Source organism: Pristis pectinata, chromosome 1, assembly GCF_009764475.1.
Source record: "Pristis pectinata isolate sPriPec2 chromosome 1, sPriPec2.1.pri, whole genome shotgun sequence".
Classification (NCBI taxonomy): domain Eukaryota; kingdom Metazoa; phylum Chordata; class Chondrichthyes; order Rhinopristiformes; family Pristidae; genus Pristis; species Pristis pectinata.
In genome coordinates, this window is record NC_067405.1 from 16865995 (window position 1) to 16886856 (window position 20862).

General features: G+C 43.5%; 1 protein-coding gene across 4 annotated transcripts in view; it reads left to right on the top strand.

Moving 5' to 3' along the window:
• Positions 1 to 20862, top strand: part of gli2a (GLI family zinc finger 2a) — a 374584-nt gene that overhangs the window by 178436 nt on the left and 175286 nt on the right. Inside the window, exons 1-2 of one of the 4 annotated variants that reach the window (XM_052013112.1) lie at positions 5987 to 6168; positions 13036 to 13284. The exons of 1 other annotated variant lie outside the window; for it this stretch is intronic. In XM_052013112.1, the coding sequence (XP_051869072.1) occupies positions 13089 to 13284 (196 nt within the window). In that variant the 5' untranslated portion in view covers positions 5987 to 6168; positions 13036 to 13088. Of the gene's footprint in view, positions 1 to 5986; positions 6169 to 10193; positions 10296 to 13035; positions 13285 to 20862 lie in introns of those variants that run through there. 2 more of the 4 variants (XM_052013104.1, XM_052013099.1) reach the window with 2 other exon arrangements.

Here is a 20862-nt window from a genome sequence, read left to right on the forward strand (position 1 = left end):
GTCCTGAAATGGATATGAAAGGCACTTAATAAATTCATCTGTCCTAGTTTTCCATAGAAATGTTTACCTCTGTTCAATGACCCTAACTTAAAATCTGTCGAAGATTGCCGATGGACATTGATAGGATGCAGAGCTGGGCTGAGAAGTGGCAGATGGAGTTCAATCCGGAGAAGTGTGAGGTGGTACACTTTGGAAGGACAAACTCCAAGTGGAGTACAAGGTTAATGGCAGGATTCTGGGTAGTGTGGAGGAGCAGAGGGATCTGGGGGTTCGTATCCACAGATCACTGAAAGTTGCCTCACAGGTGAATAGGGTAGTTAAGAAAGCTTATGGCATGTTAGCTTTCATAAGTCGTGGGATTGAGTTTAAGAGCCGCGAGGTAGTGATGCAGCTCTACAAAACTCTGGTTAGACCACACTTAGAGTACTGTGTCCAGTTCTGGTCACCTCATTATAGGAAGGATGTGGAAAGGGTGCAGAGGAGATTTACCAGGATGCTGCCTGGTTTGGAGAATATGAATTATGAGGAGAGACTAAGGGAGCTAGGGCTTTACTCTTTGGAGAGAAGGAGGATGAGGGGAGACATGATAGAGGTATACAAAATATTAAGAGGAATAGATAGAGTAGACAGCCAGCGCCTCTTTCCCAGGGCACCAATGCTCAATACAAGAGGGCATGGCTTTAAAGTAATGGGTGGGAAGTTCAGTGGAGATATCAGAGGAAGGTTTTTCACCCAGAGAGTGGTTGGTGCATGGAATGCGCTGCCTGGGGTGGTGGTGGAGGCAGGTATGTTGGTCAAGTTCAAGAGATTGTTAGATAAGCATATAGAGGAAATTAAAATAGGGGGATATGTGGGAGGAAGGGGTTAGATAGTCTTAGGCGTGGTTTAAAGGTCGGCACAACATGGTGAGCCGAAGGGCTTGTATTGTGCTGTATTGTTCTATGGTTCTATGATCACAATATATAAAAGTAAAATATTGCAGATGCTGTAAATCTGAAATAAAGCAGAAAAATACAGCAAGTCATACAGCATCTATGGAAAGAGAAAAAGACTTAACATTTTGGGTTGATGAGGTTTCTTCAGAAGAGTGGTGATGACAGGTCACTGGCTAGAAACATTCTGCTTCTTTCTCTGCACATGCTGCCTGACTTGCAGAATATTTCAAGCATTTTCTGTTTTAAGCCACTACTAATAGCTATATCACTCATGGATAACCTAATAAATCTTGGCTGAACTGACATTGCCTAGAAATTCATCCCTGGTCAGTAGCACTAAACTTGCTGCAGTAGAGCTCCGATTATCTATCATCTTTGGGACTTTGATAGTGCTGGACAAGAGATTTTCTGGGCTATTGTACCGAAATACTCCTTTTTATACCCAAAAACACTTTTATTTCACTTTTTTTTACATGTTACACGAGGTATAATAAATTTTCCAGTGAACCTAGTGAGCTTAAAGGGAACAAGAAAAATGCAGGTACTCTGGACCCTGGGTCCAGTTGCAAACATCCCCATGTTCCTGACCATCACTAATGCAGCTGTTGGTAGTGACTTAAAACAGAAACTGCTTGAAATACTCAGCAGGTCGGGCAACATCTGGTGTTCCGGACCCAACCTTGGCTCCAGCCACACACCTGGCCCACAATGGGGATCCCAGCCCTGGTCACCCTGTGGATTCCTAGCTATGGTCACACACCCTGATTGCCCTCTGGCCATGTGGCTCACATTCTGGACCAATGAGTGAGCCAGATTCTAGACCATCAGGAATTCTGAACAATGCCAGGTTGTTGGAATTTCCCTCATTCCCGTTAAACTCACCAGGGCTTGTTCCCACACTCCTTTTAAACTTGGAGGCACAAGAGACTGCAGATGCTGGAAATCTGGAGCAACACACAAAAGCGCTGGAGGAACTCAGCGGGTCAGGCAGCATCTATGGAAGGAAATGGACAGTGGACGTTTCGGGTCAAGACCCTTCATCTGGACTGGAAGGGAAGAAGGGAGATAGCTAGCATATAAAGGTAGAAGCAAAGGGTGGAGCAAGAGTTGGCAGGTGATAGGTGGATCCAGGTGAGGGGGGTGATAGGTGAGAGAGGTGGGAGAATGGGGATGATGTCAAAAGCTGGGAGGTGATAGGTGGAAGTGACAAAGTCTTTTTAAATTTACTGTGTTTTGTTTCAATACTCTCTTTAAATTCATATGGTTCACTGAAACTTTTATTATACTGCTGTGTAACATTTAAAAAAAGGTGAATTATAAGTGTTGGGTATTAATGGGAGTAGCATCCAATGATCCAAAAAACCTGCCTCTATAAAATCTGTCTCTATCAACCTCCCAAGGGTGCTGAATTATCTGAGTTTTTACTGTGTAGCACAGTGCATTGAGTATTTACTCCATTGCAGTCAATAGAATGGATTTTGGAATACATAACAATGTCTTGTCACTACTATATGACATGCCAACTGGTGATGAATTTCCTGGCTATGGTGTTTTCTAGACATCTCAAGATTCTTCACAGCCAATAAATTATTATCTGCCATACAGTAACACTGGAGAAGACCTGGCTGTCTGATCTCTCAGGTGTGCTGAGCTGTGGGATCACAAAAGAACCAAGAAATGATTGTATGTGAGACAAGATGATGTGAAGGAATACAGGCAGGGGAAGTGGTATAATGGGATGATGGGATTCATTATTAAAGACTCAACCACCTGAAGGACAGCTTTACCTATGGGAGGTAGTTATATAGGGAAAACCCACGGTAGGTACAACACTTGAACATTGAGGATGATTCCAGCTGTACTGATTAATCTGCCTTTGTAGTGCCAGCAGCTATCTTTAAACTGTGCTGTAAATGCTCTACACTGTTGCATCCACAGAGCCACCAGAGACAGAAAAACTATCTGTATGCATGAACTTTCCATTTTGTAGTTAATATTAACATAACTTTTAAAGATCAAACCACACTTAAAAAAACAAAATGCTACAGCAGATTAAGACTGATTTGGGGCCTCATTCAAATGTTTACTGCGGAAAGGTTTAGCTTATTATTCTCTATTAAAGTGGAAATATATTCTCAACCCCATTACTGTAGGTCAAACCCACTTGTGGTGGTGCCAGAGGCGCTGAGAGAATGTAACAAGCCTGGAATTACAGTGTATGGAATCATGGAATCATACAGCATAGAAACAGGTCATTTGGCCTAACCTTTCCATAGCCCTCTATGGCTAAGCAATTCAAGTGTCCATCTAGACACTTCTTAAATGCTGTCAGCGACCCAGCATCAACCACTCACTCAGACAGTGCATCCCAGGTAGTTACCACTCTCTGGGCGAAGGAAGTCTCCCTCATATCCCATCTAAATCTCTTACCCCTTACCCTGAACCTATGTCCTCTAGTTTTATCTACCTTTGATAGGAGGGAAAGTGTCCTGCAGTCTATATCCCTCATAATTTTATATACCTCAATCATCTCACCTCTTAACCTCCACTGCTGCAGGGAGAACAGACCTGGCTTCTCCAGTCTCTCCTCATAACTGAACTGCTCCATCCCAAGGTGAATCTCCTCTGCACCCTCCCCAGCACTATCACATCCTTGCTATACCTTGGTGACCAGAACCACACACAGTACTCCAGCTGAGGTCTGACCAAGGTTTTATAAAGTTGGACCATGACATCCCTACTCCTGTATTCAATGCCCGGACTAATGAAGGCCAATATCCCACCTGCCTTCCTACCCATGTTGTCTACCTGCATTGTCACCTTCAAGTATCTATGAACTTGTACTTGGAGCTCCCTCTGTTCCTCCATACTCCCCAAGACCCTACCATTCATTAGTGTATGTCCAAGCCTCATTAGGTGTCCCAAGATGGATCAGGTCACATTAGTCTGGATTAAACTCCATCTGTCATTTTTCAGCCTATTCACCAACACATTGATATCTCTCTGCAGCGTAAGACTACCTTCCACACTATCAACAACTCCACCAATCTTCCTGTCAACTGTGAACAAGAATGTAGCTTTTGATTTATTTCAAAGTTTCATCAAAATGCACAGTTTGCTGTCCCTGGAAACAGTGTCCATTGAATCTTGAGCAATACTCAAAAAGTGCTGGACGAACTCAGCAGGTCAGGCAGCATCCATGGAGAGAAATAAACAGTCGACGTTTCAGGCCGAGACCCTTCATCAGGACTGGAAAGGAGGAGGGCAGAAGCCAGAATAAGAAGGTAGGGGGAAAGGGAGGAGCACACGCAGGCTGGGGATAGGTGAGTTCTGGTGATAGGCGAGCCCAGGTGAGGGGGAAGGTAAGTGGGTGGGGGAGGGGGAGAAGATGTAAAAGCTGAGAGGTGATAGGTAGAAGAAGCTGAGGGCTGAAGAAGGAGGAACCTGGTTGGAGAGGACAGTGGACCATGGAAAGGGGGGGGGAAGAAAAGAAGATAGGCAGGTCATCAAGGCGGGTGAAGGAGGAGCCACAGGAATAAGGGAAGACAAAGGAGTGGGGAGAGAGAGAAAAAGAAGGGTTGGGGTTACCGGAAGCTGGAAGCCTGTCCATAGATGCTGCCTGACCTGCTGAGTTCCTCCAGCACTTTTTGTGTATTGCTCCAGATACATCCAGCATCTGCAGAATTTCTTGTGTATCCACTGAATCTCCCTCCATGCAAGTTCCTCCCTCGAGAATTTGTCCAATTGCATTTTGAAAATTACATCGGGTCTACTTTTCATAACACGCTGTATGAAGAAATATTCTCCTTGTCTCCACCCATGAAACTTTTGGTAATTTTATATCTGTGAGCTTGCCAGTAAAAATGGCTTCTTCTTACTTTCACTGACAAGTTTTAAACCCTTCGATTCAATCACTGACTCTGTCGTAAGTAGAGAACTCGCTGACTCCCTGGCCTTGCATCATAGCTGTCAGCACCCTCTCCACCCAAAGTAAAAAATGAGGCACCCTAAAGAGTGATACCGCCAGAAACTCCACTGGAGACACAAGAGATTGCAGATGCTGGAATCTGGAGCAACACACAAGATACTGGAGGAACTCATCGGGTCAGGCAGCATCTGTGGAGGGAAATCGCCAGTCGATGCTGCCTGACCCATTGAGTTCCTCCAGCATCTTGGTATTGGTATTGGTTTATTATTGTCACTTGTACCGAGGTACAGTGAAAAACTTGTCTTGCATACTGATTGTACAGGTCAATTCATTACACAGTGCAGTTACATTGAATTAGTACAGAGTGCATTCAGGTAGTACAGGTAAAAACAATAACAGTACAGAATAAAGTGTCACAGCTACAGAGAAAGTGCAGGTAGACAATAAGGTGCAAGGTCACAACAAGGTAGATCATGAGGTCAGAGTCCATCTCATTGTATAAGGAGTCCATCTCATCATATAACAAATCTTGGGTGTTACTTCAGACTCCTTTGCACTGGGAAACAAATATAAAAATGTTTGTGGATCTGCCAGAACAGCAGACCCACGCTCAAATGCACAGAGTTCTGTTCCAGAGAAATGAAAATATGAGCAGACACCTTCTCTGGATCACTGAGAAACACAACCACTGGTTGTTTTGAGGAATCTCTCCCTCTCCACTGGCTGCAGATGGATGCCATCGCTGCAGACCTGCAAGTAATAGCCAGGGAATTACTTGGTCTGAAATCTTCCACGGAGCAGAGTTACCACTCCAAGCGGAACTTTGGATAGAAAATGGTGAGGAGCAGCATGTTGTTGTATGTGTCAGTAGATCGCCGACTCTGAGTAGGTTGATGGAAGGGAATGTCTCCAGGCTTGGTGCCCACTGGTGTGTCATCCTTGGGAAGCCACACCATGCGAGAGATGGAAGGAATGAGCAGAAAACCGGGGCAGGGATGTGCATCAGTTGTTACCAACATCTGTACAGCATATGTGCCTGTTATTTTTAAATACCACAAGATATTTAAGAATTTTGCATATAATCATTTAGTTATAAATGGGAAAGGATGCGACAAACTGAACAACTGACTTGATGGCTAAAGTGCTTCATTATGTTGGGGAATATTGGCTTCTTTATGTTGGAATATTGGCCTCAGTAGCGCAAGTGCAGGGGTGTAATCAGGTTTGCAGTTGTCACACGCACTCTGTCCTGCTAATCGTGTAAGGTATTATACAAGGTGCTGTGCCGCAGAATTGTGCTTTCGGGTAAGTGGAAATCTTCGACTTCCTCCATTCCTCGTTGAAGCTTTTTTCTCTTCACTACCTCGGAAAATCTCCCGTATAACTCAGAGCAGTGGTGGCAGACTGACCTTGTTTGGATCTTTGTTTCCAATCTTTGTTCATCCTTCACATTACTGCCCTACTCTTGTAACCGGGATTCTGTTTGGAGATCTGGTCTGTCATTATTCTCCCTTTATCTAGACTGGAAAATATGTTTTAAAGTGCACACTTTTATTGCTTGAGTCTACTTTCTTTCTCTTTCCCTCCGTCTGCATTCCCCCTCCCCATCTTTCCTCCACCCTGGCTCTTTCCTCCTTGACCAACCATCCACACCTTCCACTCTCGCCCACTGCACGTCCCCCTTCCGTCTGGTTCTGTCTCTCGGCGCACTGGAGCACACGCCTTTCCGTGTGTGCCAGTTAAACCCCGGGGATATCTAGATCTACGTGTGGTGCACTGAGAGCTACAACTCGTGGTAAAAGCATTGCATGCCTCTCGTTCCTTCAGGGGAAAGTCTAAAGTTAGAAGCGCGCACACACGCACACGATAAAAAGCAACGTCCGCTAAATTTCTCTTATCATGCCACCTGAAGTTTGTTTTTGTCCTCATCTTATTGTACAGTCCGGAAGGAGATAGTTCTCCAACGCTTGACTTTACGGAGCCAGTAGTGTCCTTGGGCTGGCGGGGTGGTGGTTTGGAGAGAGACCAACCAGACGATGCTCGGTCCCAAGAGCAAGCTCCATCCAAGCCTGCTGTGAACTCAATTTGCAAATACTTCAAATTGTACTGAGCCAAAACCCAAATCCTTCTCTTCCTCATGCCCCTTCTCCAACTCCTCCATATAAGGTGGTACTCAAGAAGTCAGCACTTAATTTTAATCTCTGGTTTATAGAGCTAACACAAACCACTTGATGTAACAACATCGGCTTGCACACATAACTTTCCCAACCCAATGGCACATCGGAATAGCATTTAGAAACTGGCAGTGATGAATCTTCTGGGAGTTGTGTTCATAAAGCGCTGGTAACATTTTCCTCCGCGTCTGGAGAAGGCTTTTTTTCGTTTGCTACTGTTTTAAGAGGCGGTTACTTTTCTCATTATGTCGCGTGTGGCTGTTCACTCGTTAACTGGTGGTGTAAACCGAGCTGTCCCGAATACTGCAGTTGGTTTTATTATTTTCTGAAATGTTAGGAACTACTGGGTTTGTGAGCTTGCTGTTTTTGCAATCTGGACAGCGTGTAGTGCCAATAATCTCACATCCCCCTCCATAATTTTGGTGTGTAACACGGAAAACTCAATTCAGTTTATTTGTCCAGATAAAATAATTAGGCATTTTAAAAAGAGCTTTAAATTTTTCAATCACCCCCGTTTCCTTTTAAAATTTAGTTCGTCCTTAATTTAACGACCCGGCCAATCTTTATCCTCAATCAGCCTCAATTTGTCATAGCCTCTTTATTCTTTGTGGGATCTTGTTGTGCGCAAATTCGGCGACACTCGTTTTCCTGCATTATAAATGATTTGGAGGAATTAATCTTTTGTTAACGTTAGTAAAGGTCTTTAGAAAGCAGCGAGGTGGAATAAAAAAGCAACTTTCTTCATTTCACCAGGTCCAGTGGCGAATGGACAAAGCGATTCTGGAGTGTGAGACTGGAAACCCCATTAGTTGGTCTGATGAAAATAATATTTGGATAACTAACTTGGGCAGTAAGCCACAGTTCAGGAATCGATGTGTTAGGCGGTGCTGTAATAATAAATTAAAACACACTGTTTCTGTGTAGAATAAATAAGTCAGTAAATGCCGGGTACGCGCAATAAAGAAGGGAACATTTTGGGATACAGCCCTACCGTCAAAATCGTCGGGCTCTGTGGAAAGTGGACACATCGCAAAACAGAACACATTTGGAGGGGGAAATATCGAGATTTTCGATTCCTCGGTGTAAAATGCCCGGGAAAAAGGGTCTGGTTCGTCTGGAGATTAAACCGTGCTGAGATTCGGGCAGCTCAAGGGTTAATGAAACCAATGAGAAATGGCTCTGTCTGCATGCTCCTAAAGCAATTTGAAGTTGATTTATAGAGTGGCATGTGAAAATACAAACTAGCAGCGGCGAGTTACCCCAATTAGATGTACACACGAAAAGCCGCTCACCATCACATTTCACTACAAGTTATTGTGTCTGTAAATGGGTGTAAGCCCCTAATGTGTCGCTAACGTCGTTGCATTATCACTTCATGCAAGTACCCATTAGCGTTTTATAATTTTCGTCAACGAATAAAAACAGGAGTTTTGCGTCCAACGAAGAAATCGCCTTTGTGCAGCTTTTCGATCAATCAGCTGGGAAACGGGAGGTTTAAGATTTGTAACCAAAATAGGAAGTGGGTAGGGTGAGAGGGAGAGGGAAGGAAGATGTCTAGGAAAGGAATATTGGTGAAAATAGTCCACTTTCCTTTCGCGATGTTCAGACTGTCAGCAGCAACATATTGCAAAATGCTGCAGAAAAGATTTCCACCATAATTAGTCAAAGTTTTAAATATTTGCCCTTGAGTTGCCATTGTTTATTTTTGTTTCGGTAAATGTTTTCACTCTGGAGGTATTTTTTTTATTTAGCTTTGTATTTGGTCCGCTCATGATTCTCACCGGTTTGTCAAAGGCATGAATGGATAGAGGGGATTTATCCTCACTATGCGCACAGCATTTATTCTCGGAGAAAGCTCCCTCTCCGCGGCTGCACCGTTATTTAACACGCCCCTGACTGCCTCTTTTTTTGTCTGCCCCTCCAATTTGCATTCTTTGATGGATTGCAGGGGTCTCGAAGTGCACTTCCAGGGAAGCGCTGAAGTACCATCTCGACAAACTCTTAAGAGAGAAGCAACAGAAGTACAAGTATTTGTCCAAACTCGTTGAGTCCACTAAGGCATTCTCTCAGCCTGTGCAAAGATCAATATTGCAGTTTGCCGATGGGCTTTGTACATGTATTCACAGTTTAGGTCTTTTAACAATATTAGCTCACAGCTCAATGAAGAGCTGTGCATGATGTAGTTAGTCCCAAGTACTGAGAGCAGAAACTCGCCCCGATCAGAACTGAATACTAAAGTGTCCACGAAGAGAGGTACATACGTCCTCCTGCTTATTTAGAAACATTGAGACTTGCCCGAGGCTATTTCACAATTTACTTCTTGGCAAACATTAGCAAATACTTCCAGGCCAGTAACGCCGTGTTACTTTTCTGGTTAAAGTGAATGGTGAGATGGGACGTGGGGTGGAATAAGGGATTCTATTTTAGTTGGGGGCGGCAAACAGTTCTGAAACATGTTGATCGGATGGTTCAAATGGAACTCCCGGCCACAATTAGTCCTGGAAGTTTTTGAAGGGAACATTTTAAGAGTTCCTCTGGGTTCTTGTCTTGGGTTTGAGAGAGAACAAGTGATTCTTTTTCACGGCTGGGTTGTCCTATTGAAAGTTTGGGTATTGTGCGTCTAAGCCGTCGCTGAACTGAAGGGCAGTGAAAGAGTGGTGGGTTCGGAACTGGGCTGGGACAGATCCGTGGAACGCAGATTGCACATTCCCTAAGCTTTACAGCTGTGGCTTTTAACGCCAAGAAGGAGGGAGAGAGAGAGAGAGAGGGAGAGAGAGAGAAAAAACAGTTTGGAAAACAGTTTGTTAATACATGCCTTAACCAAGTACAATACAGCCAGCAGACTTTGTGTAAAGTTTTCTTGTAATTGATGCCATTGTTGACCCCTTTTTAAAAAAAATTCTGGCGAATGTTTTCTGAAGTTATTTGTCCTGCATAAACCGGAGCAAATAAACCCTTTCCTTTCAGCCGGAGTAATTGTGAGAGGATGACAGCAGTTTGATTTAATGATTAGCCACCTGACCCTCCGCTCCTCCGAAACCTTTAACTAGAAAATAACTCGCCTTTTTCTAAGGGCATGGGTCTGAATGTTAATCACACGGAGGAGGGGAAGGGAGGGGGGGAAGCTTCATATTGAAATGGGCTCATTGTTCTGGGTAGCATTTGAAAAGCTGTCGGACCATTCAAGGCTTTATGCAGGTTTCAGGCAGAACAGCTCAAATTCCTCCACCGTCTAAATCAATGGCGAAAACCATCCTAGTGAGTACACAGCTCATTTTAATGACAATTTTATAACTTTCGAGGTCATTTTATGTTGCAAATGTGCACCATTTCAGTTGATTTAGTATCTGCCATGAATGTTTTCTTTCTGAAGAACGCATGGAGCACTTTCTAATTTTGAGAGGTTAAATAATTGCTTGGGAGATTTTTTTCCCCCAAGTACAAAATTTTAATTGAAAGCTGCTTTTGTGCCAGTTTTGGAGAGTAAGAGCCTAGGACTACAGGGAGTTTGAAAGTTTGAAAGATAAAACGATGTGTTCTCAGTCTCTTCCTGACTGCACATTTTCGGCATTTTGATCTGATACAGCTGTGATGTTTAATTCCCCCAACCCCCAATAAATCCTGCACGGTGATGTATATCTCTGCTCCAGTTCTAAAACCCACAGGGAACTTATCATAAAGGAAAATGTAGAACAACCCGGAGAACAATATAGATCGATGGCACAACACGCTTGTACCGTTCATGCTGCAGTTAACTGCTCGGTAGCCTGTTGTGGATCTTTGATGCGCCGCAGTAAATTGCAGTAAAAAAAACCGTAGTCTGATAGTTCTCCGAGCCTGTTGGTGTCTGCCAGGGAATTTCTCTCTCTCTCCCTCTCTCTCTCTCTCTCCGATAAGGTAAACTTGATTTCTCTTTTGAAACTTAACAGGCTGTTGCTATTTCTGTCGCGCTCCGCTGTTGAACTGTCTGCCTCAATTTAATGCTGCATGAAATCAGCGACGCTTTTCAGCCCTTGCCACTTGTTTGTAACTTTTATAGATTTTGCTCAACATTTATTTTAGCGTCTAAGTAAGTAATAGTTTTAGAGAAACACTGATTTTGTTTATCGGGGTTGGAGGAAAACTTCCCTTTTTGCGGTTAACTTTCTTTTCCTTAATTCATCACTTGTTAGTCCTCCGGGGGAGGATCACTGACAAGACCTTAAAGCTGTTTTGGATAGTATCCTGATTGGAGATCTCTGTGGGATCTCTAGATGCCAGACCCTGACTGGACAATATTTCTCTCTTACTCTGTATTAACGCCAGTAAACTAATGGACGATGTATTGGAGCCAGTGAACTTCAGGGTGATACATTGGTGCCAGTGCCCTCTGGAATGGCGCATTGGTGCCAGTGCCCTGTGGAACACTGCAATGGTGCCATTGGTGCCAGTGCCCTCTGGAATGGTGCCATTGGTGCCAGTGCCCTGTGGAACACTGCAATGGTGCCATTGGTGCCAGTGCCCTCTGGAATGCTGCATTGGTGCCAGTGCCCTCTGGAATGCTGCATTGGTACCATTGGTGCCAGTGCCCTCTGGAATGGCACATTGGTGCCAGTGTCCTCTGGAATGCTGCATTGGTGCCTGTGGTGCCAGTGCCCTCTGGAATGCTGCATTGGTGCCTGTACCCTCTGGAATGGCACACAGATTCTACCCCCTCTGGAATGGCGCACTGTTGTTGGCTGCATCTGGGGCTGGCACTCTGACGTCTGTCATTCCCAGTGGTGCAATGATACCAGTCACCTCCAGGACAGTGTGCTGACACCAGCCACCTGAGAGACGGTGCAGGTACTAGTCTCAAGAGGTGGAGCGCATTTACCAGACCGTCCCACCACGTCCAGTGCAAGACCGTGCATTGCTGCCAACCCCTGCGGGACTGCGTGCTGACGTCAGACCCCTGTGGGATGGGGCTCTGATACTGAGCCCTCTGAGACAGCACGCTAATGCCAGAATGCCCACCACGTCCAGTGCAAGACCGTGCATTGCTGCCAACCCCTGCGGGACTGCGTGCTGACGTCAGACCCCTGTGGGATGGGGCTCTGATACTGAGCCCTCTGAGACAGCACGCTGATGCCAGAATGGTGTGGTGTGGCACGCTGATGCCAGATCCCTGTGGGGTGGCGCTCTGATACCAGTCGCTGCAGGACCATTCTGATGCTGATCCCTCAATGACAGCTCATTGACGCCTGCCCCCTGTGGGACCACCTGTTGATGCCAGATGCCTCCAGGAGGTGCCCTGACATCAGCCCCCTGCAGCAAGACACTTCTGTCAGTCCTTGCAAGGCACCGAGCCAGTGGTGGGCCCCTTCAGCACACCGTGTTGCTCACAGACACAGAAAGAAATTCACCCAATTTCCTTTGTTTTTGTAATAAGAACAGAAAATGCTGGAGTCATTCAACGGGTCAGGCAGCATCCGTGAAAGGAGAAACAGTTAAGGTTTCAGATCAAGGACAGCATTTTCTGGTTTTATTTCAGATTTCCAGCATGTGTGTAGTTTTGTAATTTGCACTTACTTTTTCTGCAGCTGCATTCATTAGAACAATATCATTCATGGACCTGGGAATGTCTTTGGAAAGCTATAGAAATAATATTGTGCTTCACATTTTATAATCATACGATGCAAGAAGGGATCGTTTGCAAACAATAGGTTGTGAAATGATTAGAAGTAAGAAGAGTCATCATTTCAAATGTCTGACGATATGTATAGGGTCTGAGTATTAAAGCAGAGTGTTACAGTTCTAATTCAGAATACTAAAAATCAGTTGCAAACCTGTTAGCACTGTTTCAAATCAATTCTTCAGTCAGACATGTGAATGGTCTACAGATACTGTGTGCGAAAAGTATGGCAGCAAAAAATAAAGACATTATAATGATAAAAAGCATATTGGGGAATATTGCTTAAGTTTCAATAAAGATATTAATGACAGGTAAAGTGTTATTGTTTCTCCTTCCTCCATACAGAAGTCGAAAGCCCTTGGCCTGACTATGTAAGAGAGCGCAGGAATGCAATCTCAATGCGGCCACACGGGACAGGGCAGTCCTATTGCAAGATAAATGAAGAGCCGTGCAGCTCCAGTGAAGACACTAGCTCTTCCTCAAAAATCAAGAACTCTCTGGGCTCACTGCCGCATTTAGCCGAGCCGCAAACTCCCTACCGGGCAGTCTGTTTGTCAGTGGACCCCCGAAATGGCTACATGGACCAACGCTATTGTACGTATCCACGCATCTGCTACTCATTTATGTTTTACACGGAAAGACCCTCGCAGTAGGGTACGGTTCCACCTAATCATGTAAAATAGTAAATGAGTCAGAATAGTTACACTTTTTTTTGAGACCTGAATGGTCATTCACATTTGTCTGGTCCATCATTGCCTTGTATCATTGTAATTTCAAACTTTTTTTTAAACTATCTATCTGATCACTTGCCTGATGAAATCATTCATATTATAAAGTGATTCTACTGTTCCATGGTAAACATTCGCATGCTGCTTTGTGTTGGAAAATGGCATGCTTCCATAAGTACAGGTCAGTACTACTTTTGATGGGATATTTTTCAACTATGGATGTAATTTATTATAGGAAGGTTACAGGTCAAAGGTATCTTAACTCGGAGCAAGGGCAAGATCTATAGGGACTATCTAAGGACATTAAGTGATGTCTTGGAAGAGAATGGATAAGCACGACCAATTACTTTGCTATCCTTTTGACACATCTAGAGAAACTAATTGGCAACATGCTTGCCTTTGACTGGATGACAAATTTGTTTCCTGAACTTTTCAGGATTGGGGAAGAGGTGTAAAAAGTCTAAAATTCCATTTGCATTTGGTAATGTGGGAAGCAATGCATCGAAACTCAGTAGCTGCTATGGTTGCAGGGAAGATTACAAGGAGGAAATTCAACTTTGGATGCTGTGACTTGAAGTTAAGTATGAAGAGGGGAATATTACTGGTGGCCGATTCTCTTAGCTGTGTTTAGAACCGATTACGAAAGCCTAATTTCCCTGTATTGTGTTGGATAGGCTAAATGAAATTTATTAAGGAGGAAAGCAGCAAATCATATGATGGGAGTGCCACATTGAAAGTTTTTATTTTAGTTTGCAGGCCTTGGGTTTTTAATCAAATGAGACGGAAGTGTATGATCCAAGGCTAATTAATCGACACTGCATTTTGATGACACGTTTCATGGTTTGCTGCAAAGCAAAATGGTGTGGTCCTTCAATGAATTCCAAATACTGACACTGTGAGAGCACTCACGAGGAGTGAGAAGTTTAAAGGGGATCTGAGAGAGAATTTTTTCACTCAGAGGGTGATCGCAATCTGGAACGCACTGCCTGAGAAGGTGCTGGAAGCAGATACTCTCATAACATTTAAGAAGCATCTGGACAAACATTTGAATCACCAAGGCATATTAGACCACAAACTAAGCATTGGTAAATGGGATTAGTATAGACAGGTACTTGGTGGTTGGCATGAATGTGTTGGGCTGAGGGGTGTTTTTCTGCACAATATGACTCTCTGACACTTCCAACAATCTCAGCTCATTGAGATCCAAGAAATGTGAAAGTCAGTAAGTTAGACTTATCCAAGATTTTCAAAGGAATGGGTACACCTCTTTCCTTTGAGTTCCCTGAGAATAAATAGAGTGAAGTCACTCATTGAATTTCACAAGATTTACTTGGATGAAGTCCTTCTACAAACTCCAAAAGATCCAGGTATAATGAACTGTTTCTGTAAGTTACCAAAAAATATAAGTGCCATTAATTTTCTCTGCAGGTGAGTTCTCAAAATAGCATGTGCAGTGAGCTCTCTCAGCAAGTTGCAAAATGACCCAGACAGTAACTTAGTGGCTTGAAATCAGCAGGATACTTTTTGCAGAGCAGCATTTCCTCCTGGCTCTTGTCAAAGTATGCTGTATGTAAACAAATACTGCCTAATATTCCTCACTTGCCAAGTCGTCTTATGGGCCTTGAATGAAAGTCTTCATGTGCTCTGGAAACAAACTGAACATCAAAAAACTGCAGATGCGATAAATTTTGGGGGGGGGGAAAAAACAAAAAATGTTGGAAATGCTCAGCCTGTCAGGCAGCATCCAGGGTGGAAGAAGCAGAGTTAACAGTTCAGGTAGAAGACCTGTCATCAGTTCTGTCTGATCTGCTGAGTGTTTTCAGCATTTTTCGTTTTTGCCTCAGACACCATTTGAGTTTTAGTGTGGCTCAAGTTACTTCTTCTACATTCTGTCAATTACTAATTTACTCTTCTCTACCTGGTTTCTACTGGAAAAATCTTAACATAATTTCCATGTTTCCCATTTTTCAAGGAAACAGAGGTTCAGTTCTCTATTTAAGAAAATTAGCATCAGTGCAGGTATTGGTTTATTATTGTCACTTATACCGAGGTACAGTGAAAAACTTGTCTTGCACGCTGTTCCTACAGATCAATTCATTACACAGTGCAGATACATTGAGTTCATACAGAGTGCATTGAGGTAGTGCAGGTAAAAACAGTAACAGAATACAGAGTAAAGTGTCACAGCTGCAGGGAAGTTCATTGCAGGTAGACAATAAGGTGCAAGGTCACAACAAGGTAGATCGTGAGGTCAAGAGTCCATCTCATCGTATAAGGAAACCATTCAATAGTCTTATCACAGTGGGATAGAAGCTGTCCTTGAGCCTGGTGGTATGTGCCCTCAGGCTCCTGTATCTTCTGCTCGATAGAAGAGAAGAGAGAATGACCCAGCTGGGTGGCGTCTTTGATTACACTGGTTGCTTCACCAAGACAGCGAGAGGTATAGACAGAATTATTGAGGAGAGGGGTTTGGGTGGAAAAGAAAAAGACGAGTAACATGAAAGATATCAGTAGGATGTATAACAGGCTGAAATACAGCAATGTATAAAGGAAGTGTGTTACGGATAAAGAAGGTACAACATGCTAAAGGTGTGGAAGGGACTGATGAGAGAAATGGTAATTTGATTTTAAAAAAAACAGAGAAAACCAAAACCAGTGCGGTGAGAATGATGCATATTGAACCAAATTAATATTTTAAAAAATCGATAATTGAGAAACAAAAAGGTCAAATTACTGTGGCTTCTGTCTTTATTTAATGGGCTGAACCTTCAATGCAGTTATTGCAAAGAGAGATTTGCAACTGAGAAGTCTAAAGGTCCTTTGATTTGGCACTTATTCTTGACCAAGAACGAACCAGTTGTTGCATAAGGAGTAATGTTGCTGAACTATGTTTCATTCTGCCAGTTCACTCTGGGGGGAGGTTGTCTGATGGCCTGTTTATGAAGGAGTGACTCAAAAATATATCATTGAAGTTTCTTTAAGGTGTAGCTTTTTAAGTATAGACTGTAACGTAAATCATCAATATGGGTAGTTTATTTTCCAGGTACAAGCAGCAGGAGACAGAGGGTAGTGATTATTGAGGCAGGCTAATTATTGCACTGCGCGGTGTTTCGAGTGCAATTCTGTGTGTTTTATATGTTTTTTTTCAGAAAAAGCAAATAGACTCCCTTTGTAAAATATGAAACACAGTTGTCCTGAAATAATTGGATTTTAGTCAGAAATTTCTCTTCCTGCTAATTTAGCAAAGATGCTAAGCTGGTTGATAAATCTATGAGTTAATGGTTTGAGCTGAACTAGAGGAGAGATGAACTTCAGGCACAAGTATCAAGCATTGTAGTCCTGTAGCCTCACAACCTCTTTTCGGTACATGTTTACAGGATGAGACCCTGGTGGCTCAACAGCTCCCGTGTGTGTCCTTCTCCCTCAGAACCTGGTCGGCAGTGTATTTGTGCCATTGATCATTTGCTCTGTGCCCACCCACTCTTCTCTGTGGAAGAATAAAGTCAGGACATCCTCTTTGCTGGAAACAGACGAGCTTTAATCTTCATTTGCGTGGATATCACTTACAACACTGAAAGGATTGAATCACCCCAGCCTTAGCAAGCAGTCATCCTTGTGGTTCAAATATCATATTTACAGAAACAACTAATTGGGTTTAATGATGCTAAAATAAAGCAGTTTGGTAAATATGATATGATTGATTGCAGTTCCTGCTATTTCTTGGCCAACTTTCCATCCTACCATCAGGGTTTGATTCCTTAATTAGAAGCTTCCCTAGGTGGGTCTGTTCATAATTATGTTTTAAAACTAGATCCTTGTTGATTTTGTTTTGTTTACGTAGTTATGAAAGAAGCAATGCTGCTTAATCAAATGGAAGTCTAACTACATTTTGAAGTGTTCTTGGGTTCTGGTACTGAATCCTATCACATAATTGAGTAGGTGATAGATTTTGGCATCTTGTGGTAATCTCATGGGAACCACCATTTCACCTGGCTCTCTCAGATCAGGTTGGTGGAAGCTATGGACTCTTGAGGGCAACAAATCTTTTCGATAGATGTCTTTCCCAGGAACTTGCTGCGATTTGATTGTAACTGAGGAAGAATGGTCAGAAATGCATGTAAAATGCCCACCATCGCTATTGTCCAATAACATCACAGCCAGAGTAAAGGGCCTGATAGATTGACTTATGTGTTTACCTTGACAAATGAAGCAGTTATGTCAAGAGAGTCGTTTGTGAACTAGCTGTAAAGTACTCCATGCTAATTTGAGATCTTCTGTTAAATTATTAGCATGTGAGCTGCACTGTTCGGTGAGCCAGTGATTGAAATGTGGTCCAGGTCTGATTGTTGGTCTGCATGCTGAGGTTAAGTGATCTCAGCCGAGTCAGCAATAGAGGTGAAACAATTAACCTTGCCTCCTGTAGTGAATTGGCAGAATGAAACCTAGTTCAGCAACATAACTCCTAATACAGCAACTGACTTGCTCAAGGTAAAGAATAATCAAAGGACCTTTAGACTTCTCAGTCCCAAATCCCTTGTTGTAAAAATTGCATTGAAGGTTCAGCCCCCAGGTACGTACACTTATTCAATATTTGATGGCTGCTGCAAGATGATGGTGATAGTGTGCGGGACATTTGACTGGAATCTCCTGCTGTTGTGGGTGGAGGCACAGGCCTATTGAAAATAAATTGCATCTACTAACTGGTGATTGGCTTATTATTGTCACATGTACCATGATACAGTGAAAAGCCTTTGTTTGCATACCATCCAGACAGATCATTCCATACTTAAGTACATTGAGTAAGTGCAAAAGGAAAACAACAACAGAATGGAGAATGTAGTGTTACAAATTACAGAGAAACTGCAGTGCAGGTAGATGAATAAGGTGCAAGGGCCATGACTAGATAGACTGAGAGATCAAGAGTTTGTCTTTATCGTATCAGAGGTCCCTTCAAGAGTTTTATAGAAGTGGGATAGAAGCTCTCCTTGAGCCTGGTCGTATATTTTCTCAAGCTTTTGTATCTTCTGCCCGATGGAAGGGGGAGAAGAGAGAATGACTGAGGTGGGAGGGGTCCTTGATTATGTTGGCTGCTTTCCTGAGGCAATGGGCAGCGTAGACAGAGTCAGCGGAGGGGAGTCTGCTTTGTATGATAGACTGGGCTATATTCACAACACTTTGCAATTTCTTGCAGCCTTGAGCAGAGCAGTTGCCATGTGGATAGGATGCTTTCTATGGTGCATCTGTAAAGACTGGTGAGGGTCATCGGGGACACGCCAAGTTTCCTTAGCCTTTTGAGGAAGTAGAGGCGGGGGTGTGCTTTCTTGGCCGTAGCATCTACGTGGCTGGACGAGACAAGTCCACCCAGGATGGCACCGAAGCATGGCGACTCTTTGCGAGATGGATTCAATTCATGACTATCCAGAGTGTAATTTCAAGGCGAGCTATTCAAGGAGGAAAAGAGAGGAAAAATAAGGTTGAAGGGGGTGAAGACCAATGCTTTGGTGCATGCTAGTTGTCTGGCAGAGAGATCAAAAAAATAAGTCTTGCAGTATCCATTTTGTGAAACATATTCTCAGATTAATGAGAAGGGAGTTTCTTAAAACTTACTGCAGCACAAGGCATCTGGTTCATATTTTGCCTGAAAGTCAGAGTACATATCAAACACACTGCAGAATTGTTGTGACTCCAACTCTTTTGAAAAAGATTTTACCAATGACATTAGATTTTTTTTACAAGGAAATGTGATTTGCCCGGTTAGGAAAAAAATGGTGTGGGAGTCGTCATGTTTATCTAAGTAACATGACCACGTTTAGGTCCTGAATTGCTCTCTTCTGTCGTCTGTGCCAGTGTTGTTTATTGTCAGTTTTGTTTATCCAACAATTGACAGATCAGCAGCATACTTTTTGGAAAAGGGGTAATTTGGCAGTGTAGAGTTGGCCTTGCTGTCTTCCTGAGCCACATTTTTTATCATGGCTTTTTTAGTGTTGGTCCAGGAGATGGAAAGAAGAGCGGATGTTGCAAAAAACTTGGCTGAGCAAACTGCAAAATCCTATCAGTTCGTGGAGTAATTGCATAAAAATTCTGCATCTCCATGATGACTCCTTAAATTTAATTCAAAGACAGCTCTCATCTGCTTTATTTTTAGAACACGGAACAGTACAGCACAATACAGGCCCTTCAGCCCACAATGTTGTGCCGACCTTTAAACCTCACCTAAGACTATCTAACCCCTTCCTCCCACATATTCCTCTATTTTAAATTCCTCCATATGCCTATCTAGTAATCTCTTGAATTTGACCAATGTACCTGCCTCGACCACCACCCCAGGCAGTGCATTCCATGCCCCAACCAGTCTCTGGGTAAAAAACCTTCCTTTGATATCTCCCTGACATTTTAAAATGTAAAAATTAACCTCTGTTCTCTGCTCTGATGCAGAGGTATAATCCTTTGCTAAATTGCTGCTGATTATCTTCAGTTTTAATTAACACTTGTTTTGATTGAGCAATTAGCTTTACTTTCTTCCTTGATCCCCCATTGATCCTCCCATTGAAGTTGGCAGCTCCATTCCACAGGGGCACTGCACTTTTCAACCAAATTAGCTTGTGGTGTGCAGGAGACTAGACAGGCTATTTGACCATGTAGGCATGTGGTATCAGTGCCAGCCAGGGACAAACGGGAACTTCCTGATGGATTCCTCCTGTTCTAGGTTCCACAATTTAAGACTGATTGGAAGAGCCTCTATTGGTGCTGTGGGCCTCGAACATGGGACAACTTCACTCGGGTCAGTATGAAGGCACAAGAGAGACTGCGGATGGTGGAAATCTGGAACAACACACAAAGTGCTGGAGGAACTCAGCGGGTCAGACAGCATCGATGGAGGAAAATGGACAGTCGACGGTTTCGGGTGGAGACCCTTCATCAGGAAGGGTCTTCTTCATGAGTCCCGATGAAGGGTCTCAACCCAAAACCGTCGACTGTCCATTTCCCTCCATAGATGCTATCTGACTCACTGAGTTTCTCCAGCGCTTTGTGTGTTGCTTCAGGTCTGTACGAGTCACTTTTAAGCCAGTCATCATTGAAGCTACCAAGCCACTCCACTGCAGTGTGCAAAGCATTTCATAGGATCATACAGCGCAGAAACAGGCCCTTTGAGTCCACACCCATTGACACTAAATCCTATACTACTCCCATTTTGATCCTGTCCTGATGAAGGGTCCCGACCCAAAATGCCAACTGTCCATTTACCCCCATAAATGCTGCCTGACCGCCTACGTTCCTCCAGCAGCTGGCTTCTGCTCCAGATTCCAGCAGCTGCAGTCTCTTGTGTCACCTACTCCCATTTTATTCTCCCTACATTGCCATTAATCACCTCCCCCCACCCCACCTCACACCCCCCCCTCCTCTCTCACAGCACCACCATCACCAGATTACCACTCACCTACAC